This window comes from Rutidosis leptorrhynchoides, chromosome 1 (assembly GCF_046630445.1).
Source record: "Rutidosis leptorrhynchoides isolate AG116_Rl617_1_P2 chromosome 1, CSIRO_AGI_Rlap_v1, whole genome shotgun sequence".
In the NCBI taxonomy this organism is placed as follows: domain Eukaryota; kingdom Viridiplantae; phylum Streptophyta; class Magnoliopsida; order Asterales; family Asteraceae; genus Rutidosis; species Rutidosis leptorrhynchoides.
This window is the reverse complement of record NC_092333.1, coordinates 77,735,758-77,757,024: the sequence shown is the minus strand read 5'-3', so window position 1 is coordinate 77,757,024 and position 21,267 is coordinate 77,735,758. Positions and strand designations below refer to the sequence as shown.

Below are 21,267 nucleotides of genomic sequence, written 5' to 3'. Positions count from 1 at the left end.
TGGACTATCAGAGATTGGATAAATTAAACCTGCATCTAGCAGTTTAATAATTTCTTTCTTAACAACATCTTGCATATTAGAATTTAGTCTTCGTTGGAGTTACACATAGGTTTTATGACCTTCTTCCATAAGGATTTTATGTGTGCAATACGAAGGACTTATGCATTTAATGTCATGAATCTTTCATGCAATAGCTGGTTTGTGAGCTTTTAGCACAGAAATGAGTTGAGATTTTTCATTTTACGTAAGAGAAGATGATATTATTACAGGTAATTCAGATTCACCATGTAAATAAGCGTATTCCAAATGGTTTGGAAGTGGCTTTAACTCTAATGTCGGTGGTTCTTCTATCGATGATTTGTATCGATATCAGTCTTCTTCTTTTAACATCTGAATTTCTTCTGTTGTTGGTTCATATCCATTAGCCATAAGTGTAGCTAACATTTCAGCTTCATCAATTGGTTCAGTTCCTTCTCCTAAAGAACATTCTCCTGTTCCTTGTAATTCTGGAAATTCTTCTAATAATTCTGCATGTGAATCTATAGTTTGAATATAATAACATGTATCATCTGCAGATTGCGGTTGTTGCATGGCTCTATCAGCTAGAAAAGGTAACACTCTCGTCCTCTATACTTAGGGTCAGTTTCTTACCGAACACGTCTATTATTGCTTTAGCCGTGTTTAAGAATGGTCTTCCTAATATGAGAGGAACTCGAGAATCTTCTTCCATGTCCAGAATAACAAAATCTACTGGAAAAACTAAAGTACCAACTTTAACTAGCATGTTCTCCATTATCCCTCTAGGATATTTTACTGATCGATTGGCTAGTTGTATGCTTATTCGTGTTGGTTTCAATTCTCCAAGGTCTAGTTTAGCGTATAGTGAATACGGCATTAAATTTATACTAGCACCTAAGTCTGCCAATGCCTCTATTGAACTAAGACTACCCAGAAAACATGAAATTGTGAAACTTCCTGGATCAGATAATTTTTCTGGTATCTTATTCAACAGCACTGCAGAACAATTAGCATTCATTGTAACAGCCGAGAGTTCTTCCATTTTCTTTCTATTTGTGATTAGATCTTTCAGAAATTTAGCATATCTAGGCATTCCTGAAATCACATCAATAAAAGGAAGATTTACATTTATTTGTTTAAACATATCCAAGAATTTGGATTGCTCGGCTTCAAGTCTTTCTTTTCTCATTTTACTTGGGTAAGGAAGTGGTGGTTGGTATAGTTTAACATAAGGTTTACCCTTAACTGTGTTATCTTCATTAACCTTTTCAACTACCGGTTCTTTTTCTTTTTCTTGGTCAGGCTGTGGTTCTTGTGGAGTAGGAATAGCATCATCAGAAATTACAGGTATTTCTGGTGGTTTAAGCGTAATACCACTTCTTGTGGTAATGGCTTTAGCTGTTTCATTCCGGGGGTTAGCATTTGTATCGCTAGGTAGACTCCCTGGTTTTCTTTCATCTATCAACCTTGCTAGGTTACTTACTTCTTGTTCCAGATTTTGGATTGAAGCTTGTTGATTTCTAAATGCTTGGGCATTTTGTTCATTGGTTTGTTTCTGAGATGTGAAAATTTTAGTTTGAGATTCAACTAGCTTCGACATCATGTCTTCTAAATTTGGCTTTTTATCATCGGTTTGTGGTGATTTAATTGGAAAAATAGGTCTTTGCTGATTGTAAGTATTGTTGGATACTTGTTGATTGCTAGGACCTTGTTGATTGTTGTATGGAACATTTTGGTTATAATTCTGATTTTGATTGTAGATTGGTCTTGGCGGTTGATAATTATTCTGATAATTATTTCCAGGCCTTTGGTTCATGTATGAAACATTCTCTCTTTGTTCCATTATTTGTTCAATACTGAGACAATCTTTTGTCAAATGTGGTCCTCCACACTGCTCACAACTAATTCGAATTGAGTGAATATCTTTAGTCATCATTTCCATTCGTCTCTCGACAACATCTATCTTTGCGGAAATGGAATCGAAGTCATGGCTAGAATCGGCTCTAGCCGCTTTAGATGATCTAATGATATCTTTTTCTTGGTGCCACTCATGTGAGTGGGAAGCAGTGTTATCAATAATTTTGTAAGCTTCAGTTGCGGTTTTCTTCATAATAGAACAACCAGCTGCTATATCGATGTCTTTGCGTGTAGTGATCTCGCATCCTTGGTAGAATATTTGTACTATTTGATAAGTGTCTAAACCATGTTGCGGACATCCTCTCAATAACTTTTCAAATCATGTCCACGCCTCATATAAAGTTTCATTTGGCTTTTGTGTGAACGTAACAATTTCTCCTTGAAGTCTCACGGCTTTAGATGCCGGAAAGAATTGTTTAAGAAATTTTTCAACTAAAACATCTCATGTATAAATCGCCCCTTCAGGTAACGATTCTAACCAATCTTTGGCTTCTCCCTTTAAAGTCCAGGGAAATAACATGAAATATATCTGTTCATCCTCCACTTCTCGGATTTTAAATAGAGTATAAATCCTATTAAAGGTACGAAGATGTTCATTTGGATCTTCCTTCGGCGCACCACTAAATTGGCATTGATTAGTTACCATGTGTAGGATTTGTCCTTTGATTTCATAATCTGGCGCATTAATGTCTGGTTGAGTAATTGCGTGACCTTGGCCAGTGCGTTTAGCTCTCATTCGGTCTTCCATACTTAGAGGTTCAAGATTTTCCATGATTGAATTTGTTGAATCTGAATCACTAGAGGATTCTGACTTAATGGTTTCTTCCTCGACAATCTCTGGATGAGTGATTTGTGGTTCAGGAGGAATGATTAGTGGTTCAGGATCTCTGAATTGTCCCTGAATATCCTCCGGATTCTCAATTGTGAGGTCGGGTTCAAAAAATGGATTATCGGAAATTTGAATTGGAGTACTTGGTCGACTAGATGACGATTCTAAAGAAAAATCAACGGCGACAATATTGGCTAAATGTCTTGATCGAGTTACAGGTGGTGAACGTTTTGCTCGGTGCATTCACTGAATATCCTATTAGTTATAAAAATAAAAATTATATAAGTTATCAAATTAATAGACTTTTCTGATTTTGCCCACATTTCGAATAGCCAATAGATGCAGCAGGTAGCCAGGACCCTTTAAATCGGAAGCCCACAACTCGCCACTAACAAATCCAACTATTACTACGAACTAGAAAATTTTGGATGTCTATCAATTTAACCGTTTAAAATAATTTTTCGTTTTGAAATTTTAGAGAAGAAATAGAAAATTCTATGTCCTAATAACTAGAGCGTCGAGAAATAAGAAAGAAAAAAAGCGCGTCGAAAAACGTCGAAAAATAAAAGGTCGAAAAACAAATATCGAAAAACAAACAGTCGAAAAATAAAAATAAGAAAATAAGCGTCAAAACTTAGAATTCTAAAAACTAAAAATTAAAACTTATGTCTAAAGATATTAAAGCTTAAAAGGAATTCTATATCCAAAACGGTAATAACTTAAAGTCACTAAAATATATAAAATATTAAGGCGATGAGCGACGTCGTAAAATTCTAAAGCGCCTAAGTCTTAATCTAAAGAAAAAGCACTTAAAGGATTTTACGGCAAAGCCTAAAAATTTAGAAATAAAAAAAAAATAACTACAGCAAAAACTATATCTTAAAACTAGTTACAAACGATAAATATTATAAGAGTTACGAATTAAACGATAAAAATATACAAAATGTAAAAATAAGCTTAAAGTTATAAAAATACAATTTTTATAAAAATATTATTTTTATATTATTATTTTATAAAAGTATTAATTTATATATTAATAAAACTAATTATAACTTAAAAATACAAATTAAATAACAACTAAACTAAATTATTATTAAAATAAACCCTAATTAGGTAATTAATAATAATAATAATTAATTAACTTAACCCTAATTCGGCTGTCCTAGGTTTCAGACGTGTCAGACATCACCATGCGGTCGCATGGATTTGAAGCTTCCGGTTCATGCGATCGCATGGGCCTGAATTTCGGATCACAAATTGGGCTGCTACAGTACCAGGCCCGATTATTTTTACTTTTTTTTCTGTTTTATATTTTTGTAAAATATTTATATAAAACTTATAAATAAGAAAAATTTACTTATTAGTTTTTATAACTTTTCACAATAAATAGAAATATAAACTTTTTAAATTTAACTAAACTTAAAAATCTAGATATATATTTTTCTTTTTCTTTTATATTTTTGATTGTATTATATAAAACGTATTTTTATAAAAATGAATTAAAGCTTAATAAAAATCTTTTTTTTTATAGCGTTTCGCTTTCGGGTCCCCAGCAGCGGCGCCAAAAATACTTGATGTTAAAGCAGAGGGGTACGAAATAGTTATATTTTTGTTGCGAAATACTATTAAATACGATACAATTTTACACAAGTTATTTATTTATTTATAGAGTGGATATACCTAAACCTTGCTACAACACTTATAGGCAGTGTACCTAATCGTAAAGTAGTGTAGTTTTTAGTAAGTCCGGTTCGTCCACAAGGAACTAGCCAAGTTTAACGCTATATTTTTAAAACTATATTTGTATATATATATATATATATATATATATATATATATATATATATATATATATATATATATATATATATATAAGTAGTATTATTATTATAAAATGGGGTTTTTACCGTTTAATGACCGGTTTGTCGATTTTATGTCTTAAGTCGCAGTTAAAACCTAATGTAAAATATTAAAAATAAATATTACTTAATTTAAAGCGTAAAGTAAATGACGATAATTAAAGTGCGATAAATTAAAGTGCGATAAATAAAATGACGGTAAATAAAATTGCGATAATTAAAAGTACGATAAATAAAATGACAGTATATAAAAGTGCGATGAAATATGAAATAAAGAAATTTACTAGAAGTAAAGTCACTCACTCGATCATATTCGTGCCACGTGTTACAAGAAAATCACGAGACCCGCACTTAGAAGGTAACACAACCAACTAGTGAGCTCCATAAGTATATACTCCGTATTTCTTTGTTACCTTATGGGTATATTGAGGTACCATCTATTTGTTACCTTCTGGGTGTTGGGAGAAAACCACGAGACCTCAATATACCACTAAACAAGATGCATAAATAGATTTTTTTTGTTCAAGACAGGACTTGAATTCATGACCTAAGGTTAATGATACTTTTTGATACCGCGAGACCATAATGACTTTGGTAACAACCCTTGAGTATTACTCCCTCCATCCCAATTAGATAGCCCTGGTTTTCTTTTTTGTATGTCCTAAATTAATAGTCTACTTTCATAAATAGATAAGAATAATTGATTAAAATACTTTTATATCCTTACTTTATTAAGTAAGACAAAAATATAAGTAAAAAGTAATGAGTAAAGCAGAAAAATAGACAAAAAAAAATACATGTCAGTTAATTTTTTTTTTAAATTGTATATTTTTTGTCTTGAAACTATTAAATTGAGTCGGAAGGAATAACAACTTCTTGTTATAATTCAGTAGGCTTATAACTACCTTTAGTGGTTTGATTCTTGATGTTATAATTCAGTAGGCTTATAACTACCTTTAGTGGTTTGATTCTTGATGTTATAATTCAGTAGGCTTATAACTACCTTTAGTGATTTGATTCTTGATTTAGAATACTAATAATGAAGTGTAAGAACAAAGATGATAATGGAGAGAAAGAAAGAAACACTTTGTAAGTGTGAGAAATGGTGCAAGTTTAATGCTTGCATTTATGAGTATTTATAGCCTAAAATCTCAATATAAAAATACATACTTTGTGTACCAAAATTGACTATATGTATACACCAAAATTGACTATCCATATCTATATTATTATTATTATTATAACACTCCCCCTTGGATAGCAATTTTATTTTGTTGAAGATCAACTATAAATTACTGCCTCGTTAAAAACCTTGCTAAAGAAAACCCAGTGGGAAAAAACTTTAGCTAAGGGAAAAAGAGTGCAGCATGGAGTTGACTCCCCCTCAAGTAGACATCGCTTCAACTGTTACATCTTTTGAACATGTCTCATGCCAATGTTATGAACGTGTGTTCTGAAAATAGCAGTTGGAAGTGCTTTCGTGAAAAGATCAGCAGAGTTTTTGCTAGATTGCACATATCTCATTTCAATCTGGTTGTCCTTAATGAGATTTTGAGTGTATGAGAAGAATCTAGGTGGTATGTGTTTTGTTCGGTCACTTTTGATATACCCTTCTTTCATCTGTGCTATGCAAGCTGCATTATCTTCAAAGATAGTTGTTGGACTTTTATCGCGTTCTAGTCCACAAGAATCAGTAATGAGTTGTGTCATTGATCTCAACCAAAAACATTCTCGAGTAGCTTCATGTAATGCAATCACTTCGGCATGATTTGACGATGTAGCAACAAGTGTTTGTTTTTGAGAACGCCATGATATTGCAGTACCTCCATTTAGGAATACATATCCAGTTTGAGATTTAGCTTTATGTGGATCAGATAAATAACCTGCATCTGCATAACCAACCAAATCTTGTTTTGATTCGTTAGAATAAAATAATCCTAAATCAGTAGTTCCTCGAAGGTATCGAAATATGTGTTTGATCCCATTCCAGTGTCTTTTGGTAGGAGCAGAGCTGAACCTTGCCAACAAATTAACTGCAAAAGAAATGTCAGGTCTTGTACAATTTGTAAGATACATAAGAGCTCCAATTGCACTAAGATATGGTACTTCTGGTCCAAGAATGTCTTCTTGATCTTCACATGGACGAAATGGATCAGCTTCAACATTGAGTGATCTAACAACCATAGGAGTACTTAATGGTTTTGCCTTGTCCATATTGAAACGTTTCAAAATCTTTTCAGTATATGTTGTTTGATGTACAAGTAAACCATTAGGCATATGCTCAATTTGTAAACCAAGGCAATACTTGGTTTTTCCGAGATCTTTCATTTCAAATTCTTTCTTTAGAAGTTGAATGGCTTCATGGATCTCTTTATTTGTACCTATGATGTTAAGATCATCAACATAAACAGCTATGATCACATATCCGGATGTTGTTTTCTTAATGAAAACACAAGGGCAAGTAAGATTATTTGTATACCCTTTGCTTATCAAGTAATCACTTAATCGGTTATACCACATACGTCCCGATTGTTTTAACCCATATAAAGATCTTTGTAATTTAATCGAATACATTTCTTTGGGTTTTGCATTTGATGCTTCTGGTACCTTAAATCCTTCAGGTATCTTCATATATATATCACTATCAAGTGATCCATATAGATAAGCAGTCACAACATCCATGAGATGCATTTCTAAATTTTTAGAAACTGCCAGACTGATTAAGTACCTAAAAGTAATTGCATCCATAACAGGAGAATAAGTTTCTTCATAATCAATTCCCGGTCTTTGAGAAAAACCTTGAGCTACAAGTCTAGCTTTATACCTTGTAACTTCATTTTTCTCATTTCTTTTTCGGACAAAAATCCATCTGTATCCTACAGGTTTCACATCTTTAGGAGTGAGAATGATGGATCCGAAAACTTTTCTTTTATTGAGTGATTCTAATTCAGCTCGTATTGCTTCTTTCCATTGAGCCCAATCATGTCTATTTTGACATTCAACCATAGATGTTGGTTCTGGATCATCATCATTATTCATGATGTCATATGCAACATTAAATGAAAATTTCTCATCAAGATTTTTCATTTCATTTCGGTTCCATAATATTTTTGAATATGCATAATTGATTGCAATTTCTGTATTGACATCATCAATCTCCTCTGCAGTAGGAGTACTGATTTGTGGTTCTTTTTGAACACTTTCTTTTACTTCATTATCAGCTGATTTTCTTTTTCGAGGATTTTTATCCTTTGAACCGATTGGTCTTCCACGTTTCTGACGTGGCAAAGATTCATGAGTGACGTTATTGCCAGCTTTTGGAATTTCAATTCGAGCTGGAGTATTTACTGCTGGTATATATGATTTTGTCACCGTTTTTGTATCTGTAAATGCATCAGGCAATTGATTTGCAAGTTCTTGTATATGCATTATCTTTTGAACTTCTGTCTCGCATTCTTTTGTGCGAGGATCAAGATACTTTAATTGAGGTTCACACCATGAAACATCATTTTCTTTATTTTTCATTTCTCCCCCTAATCTAGGGAACAATGTTTCATTAAAATGACAATCAGCAAAACGTGCTGTAAAAACGTCACCTGTCATAGGTTCAATATACCTTAATATTGAAGATGTTTCATATCCAACATATATTCCCAACCTCCTTTGAGGACCCATTTTTGTACGTTGTGGTGTCGCAATTGGAACATACACTGCACAACCAAATGTTCTAAGATGGGAAATATTTGGCTCTTGACCAAAAGCAAGTTGTAGGGGGGAATATTTATGACTTGCACTTGGTCTGATGCGAATCAATGCAGCAGCATGTAAAATTGCATGACCCCATATAGATACAGGGAGTTTTGTTCTCATTATCAATGGTCTAGCGATTAACTGTAAACGTTTAATCAATGACTCGGCTAAACCATTTTGTGTATGCACATGAGCAACAGAATGTTCAACAACAATTCCTATAGACATGCAATAGTCATTAAATGCTTGAGATGTAATTTCACCAGCATTATCAAGTCTCACCCTTTTAATGGTGTAATCAGGAAAATGAGCTCTCAATTTAATAATTTGGGCAAGAAATTTTGCAAATGCCACATTACGGCTTGATAACAGACAAATATGAGACCATCTGCTAGATGCGTCTATTAGAACCATGAAATATCTAAATGGTCCACATGGTGGATGAATTGGTCCACATATATCACCTTGAATTCTTTCAAGAAACATTGGTGATTATTTCTCAACCTTAAGTGGTGAGGGTCTAGTTATCAATTTTCCAAGAGAGCAAGATGTACATGGAACCATTGTATCATGATGGATTTTTCTATCCTTTAGTGGATGTCCATGAGTACATTCAATAATCCTTTTCATCATTGTTGATCCTGGATGGCCTAATCTGTTATGCCATAAACTGAATACACCAGGATCAATATATTTTTCGTTAACTACCATATGTATTTCTGGTACATTTATATGTGTATAATGTAATCCAGAACTAAGTCTTGGCAGTTTTTCAACCACATGACTCTTGTCAGTGATACTTAAATATTTCTCATTTTCTGTTGTCACTGACTGATAATCATACCCGTTAAGGTATATGTCGGAGAAACTCAATAAATTTCTGCTTGACTTGGGAGAAAATAAGGCATCATTTATTAAAAATTTTGTACCATTTGGTAGTATGAAATTTGCCTTTCCTATCCCTTTTATCAAGTTAGCAGGTCCTGATATTGTATGTATAGTTCCTTCCGTTGGTTTTAGATCAATAAAATATTTCTCGGATTTAAGTATAGTGTGTGTAGTTCCACTGTCTGCTATACAGAGATCTCCACCACTTGATTGATGTTGTATTCCAGCAAAATTCATATTGAACTTCATATATAAGAAATAAATAGTGAGTACATTAATATTACACAATATTTTAAACGCAAATAGATAGTACTGAAACATTTAGCAAACATAATGACAAAGACAGACGATATTAAATCGTTTATTTTTCAAAAGACACACAACTTAAACATTCAAGAAATCTTCATATAAATCAGATGGTTTCTCAGTGACTGTTGGATCAATATTATCCACAAAATTTACTTCCTTTTCTTTACCTTTCAGCGAATCCTGATACATCTTAACAAGATGTTTAGATGTTCGGCAAGTATTAGCCCAGTGGCCCATTCTACCACATCTGTAGCAAGATTCTTCAGAATTTTTAGAAGAATTTTCTTCAACATCTTGTTTAATGGGCTTGTTTTGTGGTTGATATTTATATTTTCGTGGATTACTATTTCTTTGACCACCACGGCCACGACCACGACCACGTCCACGCCCATTACCATTACCATAAGGATGGTTTCTACCATAGTTATGGCTTTTGGCATGATGATGGTGATGGTTATTATAACCACGACCTTGCCCGCGTCCTTGTCCCTGTTTATAATTATTTGCAGTATTTGCTTCAGGGATTGCAAGTGTACCAGTAGGACGGGATTGCTGATTTTTCATTAATAGCTCATCATTTTGCTCTGCAACTAAGAGATATGAATTAAGTTCAGGATATGTTTTGAACTTTAGCATTCTCAAATTTCTTTGCACTGTGATGTTTGCAGCATTCATTGTGGAGAAAGTTTTCTCCATCATGTCTGCATCACTAATTTCATGTCCACAGAATTTAAGTTGTGAACATGTATTATACAGAGCTGAGCTGTATTCATTTACTTTCTTAAAGTCTTGGAACCTTAATGTTCTCCATTGTTCCATTGCAGCTGGAAGTAAAATTTCTCTTTTATTATTGAATCTGCTTTTGAGACCTTCCCATAAAACATGGGGATCTTCTACAGTCACATAATTATTTTGTAAGCATTCATCAATATGTTGATGAATAAAGCAACATGCCGTAGCTTGTTCTTTTTCAGAACAAGTGTTGTTTTCATTTATGGTTTCAAGAATGCCCATTGATTTAAGATGCATTTTTACTTTTATAACCCATGGCATGTAGTTGTTTCCAGTTGATTCTAAAGGAGTAAATTTAAGCTTTTCCAGATTCGACATTTTCTATTATCAAAAATTAAAACAAACATCATGATAGATTAGAGTCAATTTATATTCATAAGTATATAAACATTAAACATAAATTTAATATAACATAAATGATAAGTAGGTGACAGTGTCGACCATGTGTAAGCAATCATAAATAAATGTTATATAACAAAAATATAAATATTAGTAAACATAAATGAAAATTTGGCGACAGTGTCGACCATATATTTTTTCAGGTGGTATAACCGACCTATATCATTCTGGTGGTATAACCGACCATATATCATTTTGGTGGTATAACCGACCATATATCATTTTGGTGGCAGAGCCAACCATATTTAGTATTAAGATTATCGTGCTGATAACGTGTTATAATTCAGTAGGCTTATAACTACCTTTAGTGGTTTGATTCTTGATGTTATAATTCAGTAGGCTTATAACTACCTTTAGTGGTTTGATTCTTGATGTTATAATTCAGTAGGCTTATAACTACCTTTAGTAATTTGATTCTTGATTTAGAATACTAATAATGAAGTGTAAGAACAAAGATGATAATGGAGAGAAAGAAAGAAACACTTTGTAAGTGTGAGAAATGGTGCAAGTTTAATGCTTGCATTTATGAGTATTTATAGCCTAAAATCTCAATATAAAAATACATACTTTGTGTACCAAAATTGACTATATGTATACACCAAAATTGACTATCCATATCTATATTATTATTATTATTATAACACTTCTCAACTTATCCTGTCCAACATGGCCTTGACAATAATAGAATATCACTTCAACAAAACAACCAAATGATATTTCATAATTCAACTAACAATAATTTAAATTTATATATATTTAAATAAAAACAATATAAAAAATGACAGAAATAAAAAGATGAGAAACAGATAAACAAATAATGTTTTTCTCGTGCTAGTAAAATACGGAGTAAAAACTACTATAATGATAAAAGATAATATAATCATAAATTTTTTTTTCACTTAACAAACAATTCAAAGTAAAAACATCATGACCAAATGGTCTTTCTGACCAAGAAGTATCAGTATTTTTCCTACAATGTTCATTATAGAAACTGATTGGTTTTATTAACTGATCACCACAATAAAAAGATCACAATTTCAACCTTTTTGATCGAAATTAAAGATCACAAAGACTCGCGACCAGTGGCCCCACTGCTCCGCGCGATGTCCTGGGTCACTGACGCGAGTTTTTGAAGATTTAACTTAACAATGGTATCAGAAAAAAACCGAGTATCTTCTTCCGTGTTTCCTTCAGGTACATCAACAACATACGATTCCAAAACAATTGTTTCGGTGTTACTAATTTCATGAACAGTAGTTACTGCACGGTAATTTTTCAACCTATGTTCACCACCAATAATCGAAAACGCCATAACACGTTTTTCATCGTCTAACAAATCTAATCGTTCCGTACTAGTATCAGCAGGCAAACCAGATATAACAACAACATCACGTGTACATCCTTGAACAATTTGAGATCCTTCTTGTACATGACAACTTTTAATGAAATGTTTATACGTTTGTGGTTTATCGAATCTTCGAATCACGGACCACACGATATCGGGCGGGGCGTTGATATGTTGTCCAAGAAGAGATGAACATTGTGTTGTTGTGTTGATGTTGTATGTGTGGAATTCAATTATGGTTGACTTTAAGTGAATGAATTGTTGTTGGGTTAAACCTGGTGGTGGTTTGAGATGGTGGGAGGTGGTTGTTGTGGTGGTTGTCTCCGGTGACAGGTGGATGTCCGCCGTGGAGGTGTCGTTGTTATCCATGTGATGGATCTAGAGAGAAGGGGATGAAAGGGGTATGGGAATTAATAGATAAGATTCATTGTTGAAAGAAATACATGAATACGTATATTAGTTTGTTAAAAAAGTAAATAATGGTATTTATGGTTTTTATTTTTAATACAACATTTATTTTTAATTATTATTATTATTATTTATTATTAAAAATGAAATGGAATATAAATATAAATGTGTGAGATTTTATTAGTTTTTATGGAGCAAGTGGGCTAGGTATCATGTGACGTTACGCACGAGCTGAAAGAACCTGTCCCTTGCTTAAAAAGAAGGGTCAACCGAGCAATACGTTATAGACGAATAATATACGTTCAGTAACATGCCTAAAAATATTTCCTTCTTTAAAAAGAGTAGAGTTTAATTGCGAGTTCAATTTTATCCGTACTTTTACGAGTACATTTTTTAAAGGAAGTATGAGTTAAGACAACATCATCGTTGGTAATTTCTTAAAAAGTTTTAGAAAACAAGGTTGTAAGTGATAATTCGATTGGTTCTTGAATCGTGAAATTTTTTTCAATTTAGTATTTCAACTCAACAAAATTCGGGTATCACGAAATCCAAATTAGGATAAGATAAGAATGTGATTCGATTGCAGGCAAGAACAATACGAATCTAAAATATCAAAGAGATGTGTATTTTTGTGTTTTTGGAATGAAAAGCAAGTATATTAATTTTTGAGAAAATTGCGCGGATAGTCCCTGTGGTTTGTAGCACCCAGCGTGGATAGACAAAGTTGGTGATTTGAGCGTGGATAGTCATATATCTGATATTTTGAGCAAGGATAACCCAGTTCACTAACACTGTTAACCTTTTTCGTTAAAACTGACTCATGTGCAAAACATGTGAGGGTATTTTTGTCATTTTGCGTACCTTCTACCCCATTTCATATTCTTCATCATTCTTCATATCTTTCATTCTTTTTTTCAGAAATCAACCATGAACAGCCGAGTTCAAAATCAAGACCTTTCTATACTTGATAAACCAAGTTCATAAAAAAAAAAACCAATTTATATTTCACGTTCCTTTACGTTAGTCAACAAACCAAGTTGACCTTTCTATATTTCACTTCCGATGGTCGAGTTCAAAATCCACAAACATTAAACGTGCCAATTCAAAACCCCAAATACTCGGCATATTTGAAACTCACAAATTGTTTCTTATTTCAAAACCCACAATTGTTGGTAATTCAGAACATAGAAATTGTTTGTAATATAAAAATCCACAGATTGTAATTGTGTTCCGGTCATGAATCAAAATTTGTAACGCTGGAATTCGTAGCAACGATTTGTGGGTTTTGAAATTGCCGGAATCCGCTTGCATCGCCGCTGTTCAGAACATTGGAAACCGCCACCACTGCCGTTGTTCTTAACTTCGGAATCCGCCACCGCCGTTGTTCAGATCCGATGATGACGATGATGGACGATTTTGTGTTGCCCGGTCAGATCTGTTCAAATCGACACCGTCGCTTCGTCAAACATCTTCATAACCTGAAACATCAAATCGTTTTTGAATTTTAACAATGAAGATCCGTTGACTTTTGATGACCCGAGATGAAGTACCAGATCTGAGACGATTTTGATAATTTGATGATCAACGAAGGCTAGTATTATGATAAGAAAGTTAGATCCGTGTTCATTTTGGTGTTTAATCTTTAAATTAGAAAACTCCCAATTATTTGATGATGAACATGAAGAATAAATACGATTAGGTAGATCTGCAAGTACATGAAGGTTCTTGTGATTTTAGATTTAGATTTTGAAGTTATATGAGAAAGGGGATGAGGGAAATTGGTTGCAGGTGCCAAGATACAAGTAAAATAGAAAGGAAAATATGTAAAGGGGAGGAGGAGACTAAATGACACAAATACCCTCACATGTTTTGCACATGAGTCAGTTTTAACGGAAAAGATTAACAGTGTTAGTGAACTGGGTTATCCTTGCTCTAAATATCAAATATATGACTATCCACACTCAAATCACCAACTTTGTCTATCCACGCTGTGTGCTACAAACCACAGGGACTATCCGTGCAATTTTCTCTTAATTTTTTGAAGGGAAAATCAATTTTGACTCGGTTAATAGACCAAAGGGTGTAACCTTCGTTTTGGTGAAAAAATTCATTAACGGAAATGACACAACTTTTGGTGGGAAAATCAGTTTTGATTTGGTGCCCCTTACCCTCTATGTCCTGATAGTATCTAGTAAAATCTTACGGACGTGTATTCCGCACTCTTCAAACCCGTTGTTAACTATATCTAGATAGCTGTTGCTTTTTAAGTAAATCACAATTACCTAAAATTATTATTAAATAACATTAAAATCACTAACAAAAGAATGAACACTACCATCAAATAATTAAAGAATTAATCTTTTCTATACATCATACTTACCAATTACCCTAAAACAAAACAAAAACAAAGGCCTGACCATACGTTTTTCATCTTCATACGTCTCAATAAAGACGTAAACACCAAAGACGCTCTCAAGAATCCTCGGGTTGGTTTAAGGTTCGGATCCCTGTAATGTGGTTCGGATTTTCCGCTCGAAAGCGTGTGCGTGCATTACAAATGAGAGTATTCGATGTCAATAACTTGTCTTTTTTTAAGAAAAAAAGAAGAAGAAGAAGTAAATTTGACATTGGCTTCTTTAGAAATAAGCACCAAGGACACACCAAAGTACCACTAGTAAGAGAAGTTAAAGTAAATAAGATTAAAAAATACCGAAGTGATTTACTTTGCTTTTAGAATTGGATCTTTATTTGCTTCTTTTTTTTTCGAACAGCAGAATCTATCTATATAATTTCTATTAAAATTTTATAATGATGATGTCATTATTAAGTTAATTTCTTGATAAGAAAAAATCAAAAATAAAAAGAAAAAAATCTAAACCCTTAAGGTGATTTCATTAATCTAATTAATGACTAATTAAATTAAATCTACTTATTTATTTATTTTATGTTTTTTCGAGAAAAAGTTCACTCTCATTAATTATTAATTATTATTATACTAGTTTTTGAGCCCGTGCGTTGCACGGCTACTCAAAATCTATTTAAAGATTAGTTATATAAAAACATAAAAAAAAATCTCTAGCGATCTTGGTTCACAATAATGACATATAAATGAATAACAACACAATAATGAATATGTATCATAAGTGGTCTACTAATTAACAGGTGGTAATTAATCTATATGGCTTGCTATAGAGTAAAGGGATGTTTACTTTTTTATTAAAAAAATTATATTTTACTCGTGGGTTGTTATAAGGATAGATTTGTTCTACTATAATTAAGCATATTTTTAATTATCGGTTAGTTACAACGATCTCTTAGAATTACCCGTACTAATTGCTCTCATTTATTTTATTAATTTTTTTATTCTCTAATATTGTTATTAATCATTTATTTAATGAATTTTAATCACAATCATTAAAAATTTGACAAGTGTAAATTCCACTTGTCATTCATCCCTTAAAATATGGTTTTATTGACAAGTAAGCTAAACAAATCTCTTTTTTATATAAGTATATAGAAGATTATCATTCAAATTCAAATATGAGTTCTCTTTACGAAATTCATTACGTTATATATGTATGCGAAATACACGTCTGAATAAAAGGTTCTAATGTAGGCTTTTTATGACAAGGAAAATAGTAATTGTGATGAAAATTGAAAGATGATGGTGAGAGAATAAATATAGCTCATTTATTCCAACCAAGTTAAGTATATCAATGTGTTTGTAAAAACAACGAGAAGTTTCTTAGTCGAAATCTGTCGGGTCATTAAACTAAATGACTTTAGCGTTTAAATTCACTTAATAACTAAAATATATCATTAAACTGTTTCGTTTAAACAAACTCGTAATTCTACGGGTCATTTCACTAGTAATTTTATTATAACGCTAGCAAAACTAGCAAAAAACAATTACAAACAATTACAAAGAATACATGGGATATTGTAACCACATTTATTCACAAGGAGACATTTATTTAGAAGTTGTAAACCATCCTAAAATAGAAGAATTTTGATTTTAATCTCGTAGTACTTTGTTACAAGCTCGTACTAGTTCAACCCTTGTACAAGACAAAAATAGAAATCGTTGCAAAAAGTCAATGAAAATGGGCGTTAGACGTGACATAGGTATTAATGGAGAAGTATTGAGACAAATAAATGAATAACGTTCAATCTCCAGCTCTCAACAACTTTTGATCCATGTGTGATTCACAATTTACATGATCCCGACGCAACATAATGAAGCAACATTCTATGAAGCACCAATATAAAACTAAAACAACAAACGTATAAAATGTCCTAATCGAGTCAAAATCGCTACAACTAGGTTCAAGTTTCATCCCAAGTTAAATATAGAAACAGGACCTCTTTCACTTCTTTATAGTAGTGGCCAAGCAGAATCAATGTACTATTGTGAGCACTCAGATGGGGCTAACATATTCTACAAAATTAATCTCCAAAAACTGCACCAAGAAGATTGTTAGAAGAATCATTTTCCGCACTTTCATCAAAAAAACCGTTTATTGCATCATTTTCTCTTTTAAGCTTGCGTTCTTCAGTAACAGATTCTGCTGATTCAGTGCATATGTTACGCCCCATCTTATGCACGGGTCTTTCCGCCACCACAAACTTGTTCCCTTCACGCGTTCGCTCGGGGAATCCTGCCCAAACTGAAGCGAAACAAAATCATAAATAAAATTAGATCACACAAAATGAGAACATGAGTCTCAGTGTTGTAGTAAAGGTTAAAATACTTGTTCCCTTCTCTTTTTATCTCTAAAGGGTTATAAACAACTAAAAGAATTGGTAAAACTGGTCAAAAAAAACTCCTAAGGCTCATGTCCATTTGATTATTAACATATAATCTAGTAAACAGTTACGTAGTATTTAATTAACTACTTAATTATATAATGAAATGTTATACGACAAGGGTATCAGGACAATCTAACCTCACAGGTACCAAAAGGTGCCCGCCCGTTTTGACCTATTATCCAACCCGTTACCTGCCGAATCAACCTCTAAAAGAAGTATGAAAGCAAAATCTTTGAATAGTTTATATTTATATTTATTTCTTTATAATTTATAGTATCATATCAGATTGGTATCTTCATAAAAAAATTTGGCATCTTCATACAAAACAAATAACACTTGCCATATACCACTTATTCCAAAGAAACCTCAAGTATAGATTATTTGATCCAATAACCTTTTTTGGAAAATAACAAACACACAGTATAAACTACGAGTAATAGAGTGCCTACACACACACACACGCACTATAACTAACAAAGTGATACCGAAATGTAATTATGTGAATATTGATAAATTCATATAACTTTGATATCTAATACATATTAGACTTTCTATTTTCAATTATTATTTAAATACAACAATACCAATCTCACGAATGTGGGGTATGGGGAGGTGAAATATAGACAGTCATTCCTCTACCCTAGAATATGTGGGAAGTCATTTCTCCACTGCGGATATCTAATATATATTTGAATTTACATATTTATAGCTAAACAAAATGCATACATTTATCGTGCCGAACCAAAATATTGCTTTCGTTCATAAAGTGAAGTCACAATCGACGATAAGTAACAATCAAAATATGTGTAGTTAACTAATAAACATACATTATAAACTTGCATTTGTCAAAACCTACGTTTTTTTACTAGTATTGTAACATATTATGCGCTATTGACAACAATGGTCAAGTATTTTATGACTAAATTTGCTTTTGTTGTGTAAATTTTCTGTTCCAAAGAAATACGGAGTATTAGTTTTGGTTCATGTCAAAGTAGAAAATCTTTTAGCATTTTTTTAATATATTCGAATATAGATGATAAATAAATGGATATGGATATAGCATCATCCGATTCACATCTAATCCATTGCCATCTATATTCGGAACATGTTCAAAAGATCAATTAAAAACTATTCAGACAAACCACCTTATTCAGAGTGGTCCAGAAATTAGCTACTTTTGCTCAAGATACCACAAAAACAATTAGTAAATCTTTGAATTCATGATACTAATCTCCTAATGAGGTCTTCAAAAACAGTGAGACAAACTCTGGTGTAACTTTTGAATCATTTATTCATTTATATACCACTATTTTTGTATTCCAGTTTACATATAAACAGAAAGATGAACTTACCTGCAAAGTGATGTAGAATGATGGAAGCTGCAACAGTGACATTTAGAGAAGCGGTGCCACATCCATATTGAGGTATGTAGACGAAATAATCACAAAATTCACATTCTTTCGCAGATAATCCACTACCCTACAAAAGGATATAAAAAATATTTGGACTGTGATGCACATTCTAAATTCAGATTCAGATATATATAAGAGGAAAAAAAAAAACACGGAAACATTTCACACACAGGTGACGAATAACTGTCGAGTATGACTACAGAAAGTAAACATTTCAATAAATATTTGAATTTTAATTCAAAATGATTTAAGAGGCTTTATGAAGTACACATACACTTTGGACAACCTACAACCTGTTTGGCCAGTTAGAAAAATACATACCCCAAAATCAACTGTATCATATGTAAAAGGGTCAAACTTGTCACCCTCGAATTTTTGCAGAACGGCAGCAACAGATGCCATTGTACTGATTGTGAAACAAAACCAAATAGCAATTAAGATTTCAAAAAAAATCATTCCACAAGATCATTTGGTTTGCATATTTTTAGCTATCAGCATTGATATTTTTCGTCAAATCACAATGGTGATATAAAGATGATACGTTCATACATCATAAAAACTACTGTATCCTTTGTGTAAAAAATATCGATATTCTAAACAATAGAGAAGTTACATTCCATAATGTTCTTAAAGAAAACAACATAAGTTCATCACGAAATGGACTTTCATGCATATTTGTGTACCTAAAAGTCATCAACAAATCACTTATATCAGAGCTAGAAAACTACAAGTCACTTGGCTTTGTCACAATGCCCGTATCGTTCTATTTCTTTTCATTTCCAATATAGAAAATCGAGATGCTATGTATTTTGGTCAAAAGAAGTAGTTTCCAAAGATGCAAATATAAATGTTCATATAAAGTGATTCAAATCCTTGTTCACCTAAACAGAGCTTGTGGAAGAACACAAGTGGCTTATTTAAATACATGTAACATAACTATTTCCAATCAATATGTATATTAATAATTTCAATACAATAAGCAGCATAACACTAAAAGAAATGAACACAAATACCTCATTACCAAGAAGAAATGCAGTACTTTTCTTAAAAGGGTGCCCATTTACAGCCATTGCATTGTCAGTAATCTCCACACCGCATATATCACAATCTTTCTCCTGTAAAATTTTCAAAATAAGATTAATCAACCAACTAGTCTTCCCCTTAACAGTATCGATACTGTTGTTTGGGCATCCATATAAGAAACGAGAAAGACCCTTAGTTATTAGTTTGATAATTCAAATAACAAAAAGAAAACTAATCACTATACGCGTGCGTTTAGTCACACAAAAAAAAAAAAAAAAATCATTTTCCAATTCTATTTTTAAGATAAGTAATGAAAATCTGAAACTAGTGTTCAAATAGACTCTAAATCATAGGTTTCCTATTTTCAGGTAACACAAATTCAACACAATTTTATTAAAATTCTCCTAAAAACACCTGCAATTAAACGCCTAAAAAGCTAAATTACTAATTACCATAGCAAACAATCAACCTTAATTTATGCAATTTACTATAACATGCTTTCAAAATAAAAAATTTGTGAAGGAAACAATCAGAGACCTTGAGGAAGACACGGGCGTCCGCGAGAGAATAAAAATGACGGAAGCGGACATGAGAAGTGGATCCATGGCTACCAAAAGAGTTAAAATCACGACGGCCAATTAGAATGAGTTCAGTAACACCGAAAGCAGTTGCGCTACGAGCTAGTGTTCCAACATTATGTCTTTTTGCTATGTTGTGTATCACTACGTAGCTCTCAAACCCTAGATTTTTATTGGTACTTTGACTTTGTTGTTGATTTTCCATTTAGATGATATATGCGGACTGAACGCGTGGGTTTGAATGATAAACCCTAGTTTGTTGTTAGTTCTAGGGATGATGAGCAGAAGTACCAATTTTCCGATCCCGCACCGGTACCGACCCGGTACCGGTACCATTTTACCGGACCGAATGGTAAACGGGACCGGTTTCGGTTCCAGTTTTTTTGGCTTTTCGGTATCGGTACAAAAGATGCGTTACCGGTACGGTACCGGAAAATTCCCGTATTAGTCCCGATTTCATTACCCATATTTTAAATTTTAAAAGGTTGGATTACTGGAATATGAAAAGGCCGCTTGGTCTCTTGAAAAGTATTTATCTTGTACAGATTTTTCACACACGGTATCATCCAAAAAAAAAAAACGTCGCCTTTCTTCAAAAACCCTAATCATCAATCAACATGGACTTTTCTCCTTCATCCCTTCCATCATCATCAATCCCTTCCATGAACACACCTTATCAAGTAAGTTATTTAATTTTTAAAAAAAATTGTATCATATTGTATCAGATTATATATCAGTATGTATATCAGTATGTATCATGTTCCAGTTTTTTTTTTTTTTTTTGGTATGAGTTTTAAATGAAAAACCCTAAATGTCTATACTTTTCTTAAAAGAGTTGGAGGGACGTGATCGTAATAGCTAGTTTCTGGGATTGGCTTGTATTTCTTAAATTAAATTATTTGCTTAGAGGGTGTGATTGAATTATTTGCTT

General features: G+C 32.6%; 2 protein-coding genes and 1 non-coding gene across 3 annotated transcripts; 1 reads left to right on the top strand and 2 right to left on the bottom strand.

Annotated features, from left to right (window-relative positions):
- The first annotated feature begins 2,216 nt into the window (after positions 1-2,216).
- Positions 2,217-2,323, top strand: LOC139887191 (small nucleolar RNA R71). Its single transcript, XR_011773031.1, has one exon. It is a non-coding gene; the product is annotated as a small nucleolar RNA R71 (small nucleolar RNA).
- A 9,227-nt stretch (positions 2,324-11,550) lies between these two features.
- On the bottom strand, positions 11,551-12,614 carry LOC139861894 (abscisic acid receptor PYR1-like). Its single transcript, XM_071850425.1, has one exon. The coding sequence runs from the start codon at positions 12,473-12,475 to the stop codon at positions 11,825-11,827; it is 651 nt and encodes a 216-aa protein (XP_071706526.1). The 5' UTR covers positions 12,476-12,614; the 3' UTR covers positions 11,551-11,824.
- Positions 12,615-16,670: 4,056 nt separating this feature from the next.
- On the bottom strand, positions 16,671-20,592 carry LOC139861883 (uncharacterized). Its single transcript, XM_071850414.1, has 4 exons — positions 20,296-20,592; positions 19,749-19,850; positions 18,676-18,802; positions 16,671-17,181 (listed from the first exon to the last, which is right to left on the bottom strand). The coding sequence occupies exons 1-4, from the start codon at positions 20,539-20,541 to the stop codon at positions 16,961-16,963; spliced, it is 696 nt and encodes a 231-aa protein (XP_071706515.1). The 5' UTR covers positions 20,542-20,592; the 3' UTR covers positions 16,671-16,960.
- Between the last annotated feature and the right edge of the window lie 675 nt (positions 20,593-21,267).

Bases quoted from the DNA above. Each gene is read 5' to 3' on its own strand.
- LOC139861883 (XM_071850414.1), bottom strand. From the start codon at position 20,541: ATGGAAAATCAACAACAAAGTCAAAGTACCAATAAAAATCTAGGGTTT. The intron at 19,851-20,295 runs GTCTCTGATTGT...AAAATTTTACAG, and splicing joins ACGCCCGTGTCTTCCTCAAG to GAGAAAGATTGTGATATATG. The intron at 18,803-19,748 runs GTATTTGTGTTC...ATCCTTTTGTAG, and splicing joins CATTTCTTCTTGGTAATGAG to GGTAGTGGATTATCTGCGAA.
- LOC139861894 (XM_071850425.1), bottom strand. From the start codon at position 12,475: ATGGATAACAACGACACCTCCACGGCGGACATCCACCTGTCACCGGAG.